The sequence below is a fragment of the Triticum dicoccoides genome, chromosome 7B (genome assembly GCF_002162155.2).
Source record: "Triticum dicoccoides isolate Atlit2015 ecotype Zavitan chromosome 7B, WEW_v2.0, whole genome shotgun sequence".
NCBI lineage: Eukaryota > Viridiplantae > Streptophyta > Magnoliopsida > Poales > Poaceae > Triticum > Triticum dicoccoides.
Genome location: NC_041393.1, coordinates 78,976,674 through 78,978,859, shown reverse-complemented (window position 1 = coordinate 78,978,859; position 2,186 = coordinate 78,976,674). Strand labels below are relative to the sequence as shown.

Below are 2,186 nucleotides of genomic sequence, written 5' to 3'. Positions count from 1 at the left end.
TTGTGTTGATGAAAATGGGCCGTGCTGGGCCCCCTTTGAGCCACGCCGCAGGCAAGTCTGGGGACCCGTTCCCAAAACGCCGACAATATCAGTAACGATGTTAAATAACATCTTAATCAGAATCGTCAACATGTCAGTGACAATGTTAAATAACATTGAAGACATGAAGTCACCCTACCGTAGTCCTTCTTTTGTCTGAAAGTAACGGCTTACATCATTATTGACTTTAATGACTACACTACCTTCAGTTACAAAATTATGGATCCACTCATTGAAGGAAAGACCACTTGACCTTGTCATATACCTTTTCAAAGTCAATTTTAAATATCAATCCACTTATGTTTTTTCGGTGTATCTTGTGAACGGTCTCATGCAGGATTACTACACCATCTAGTATATTTCGTCCTTACATAAAGGCCGTTTGAGATGGACGAACAACACAAGTAAATAAAAGAATAAACTAATTGTAAAGCTTGCGCATCACATCCTCCAAAAGTTGCTGACCGTCGGCCAGATCTACAGAGCACGCGCGCATCTACGCTGCCACGCGCGCCGCGCATCCCTCGCTTCCTCCTAGGACGACACGCCGTGGCCCGTCGACAGCCTCTGTTTCTTATTCCTGCCGCCGATGCTCACGTCCTCCTGCACCGTCCATGAGGGCATCCCGGAGCCCATCGCCGGTGAACACCGCTTGTTGACACCGTTGTTACTTGACGGCCGTGCTTGCGCAAACGTAGGTCCAGAGGTACAGGATGCACTCGGGGCCGGGGTCTTGACCCGGCGGCCCATAGGTGGCGCACCGCCGAACCCGCCGGCGACGAGGTCGGCCTGGAACATGTCCACGAACAGCTGCTGCAGCTCCTCGAAGCTGTCCTGCAAAATTACATCACGTAATCAATAATATCCACTCAAGCCACAGATGTGAACGCGCAACAATGTCAGAATGTGGTAAGGACTTGATCTAGCTTACGGTTGGCGTGGCCTGGCTCATCATCTCGGCCATCTCCCCGAAGAAGTCGCCCATCCCCGACACCTGCGTCCACGGGAGAATTCCAGTAAATATCTAAATTGGTTGGCTCGATCCAAAGAAACGTGATACATGGTCGGGTACGTACGTCTTGCTCGCTGCGGCCGTCGCCGTCGCTGTCGTAGACGCCGACGTCGTAGAGGAGCCGCTTGCCGGAGTCGGAGAGCACTGTGGGCACAACATGGAAAACAGAGGAGGCCCCGTACGTGGCATATGAGTTTTACCTTTTACGCAGGCTAGCAGGCAGCAGCAACAGCAAGATGTGCTTCGTCGCCATGAAAACAACTTGTGTGCGCTCGCTAACTAACTAATGGTGATGAAATGGAAGAATTAATGACCGGAGTAGGCGCTCTGGATCTCCTGGAAACGCTCCTTGGCCTCCTCCACGCGCGCCGAGCTGCCGGACGCCGAGCACCGGTCCGGATGCCATGTCTGCCACAAGGAGAGAATGATCTGATTACAGACAGATTCACGGCTACATCTACTCGAATTAGCCAAGATACACGAACAGCCACCGGTCGACTCGGACTCACCATGGCGAGCCTCCGGTAGGCGAGCCTGAGGTCGGCGTCGGAGCACTCCTTCTTGAGCCCCAGGACGGCGTAGAGGTCGGCGTCCGCGGCACCGGAGGCCATGCGCCTGTAACAGAGGACTACGTACGGACGTCGGTCGCTCTTGCAGAGCCGGTCAAGCTTGTCGCCGGGACGGTTGTCGGCAGCTGGCCGAAGGTGGCGTACGATTGAATGTTCACGATCGGACGAGGTGGGGCTGGCTGTATGTAAAAATCTCTCTCTCTCGCAAACTAGTTGCGTGGGTAGAACGTACCAGAAGAAGAGAAGCTTGTGGTAGCCTCGTGGACGGGTGGGGTCTGCTCTCCACCCGCCGCCGGAAGCCTCCAGAAGCGTTGAGAGGGTGAGACCGACGGACGGTTGACTGGCTTTTATTTTCAGTAAAAAATGGGGCAGAAATTTCTGCTTTATAGAAAAACTGCAACGGGATGCTTCGAATGCGCACCAAAGTAGAAAGATGCCGCAGATTGACACAACCCAGATGAGGAACGTGACCATGTTGGAGTATACCGTTCGTCTACGAGAGAGAGGTGCTCCACCACTGAGTACGCAAAGTTTGGTTTAGGGATCCTCGAAGCCCCGAATGGTCT

General features: G+C 53.2%; 1 protein-coding gene across 1 annotated transcript; it reads right to left on the bottom strand.

The window, feature by feature from the left end:
* Positions 1–271: 271 nt before the first annotated feature.
* On the bottom strand, positions 272–1,917 carry LOC119341669 (dnaJ homolog subfamily B member 6-B-like). The gene is made up of 5 exons (XM_037613532.1): positions 1,561–1,917; positions 1,366–1,459; positions 1,116–1,195; positions 971–1,033; positions 272–873 (listed from the first exon to the last, which is right to left on the bottom strand). The coding sequence occupies exons 1-5, from the start codon at positions 1,660–1,662 to the stop codon at positions 574–576; spliced, it is 639 nt and encodes a 212-aa protein (XP_037469429.1). The 5' UTR covers positions 1,663–1,917; the 3' UTR covers positions 272–573.
* Between the last annotated feature and the right edge of the window lie 269 nt (positions 1,918–2,186).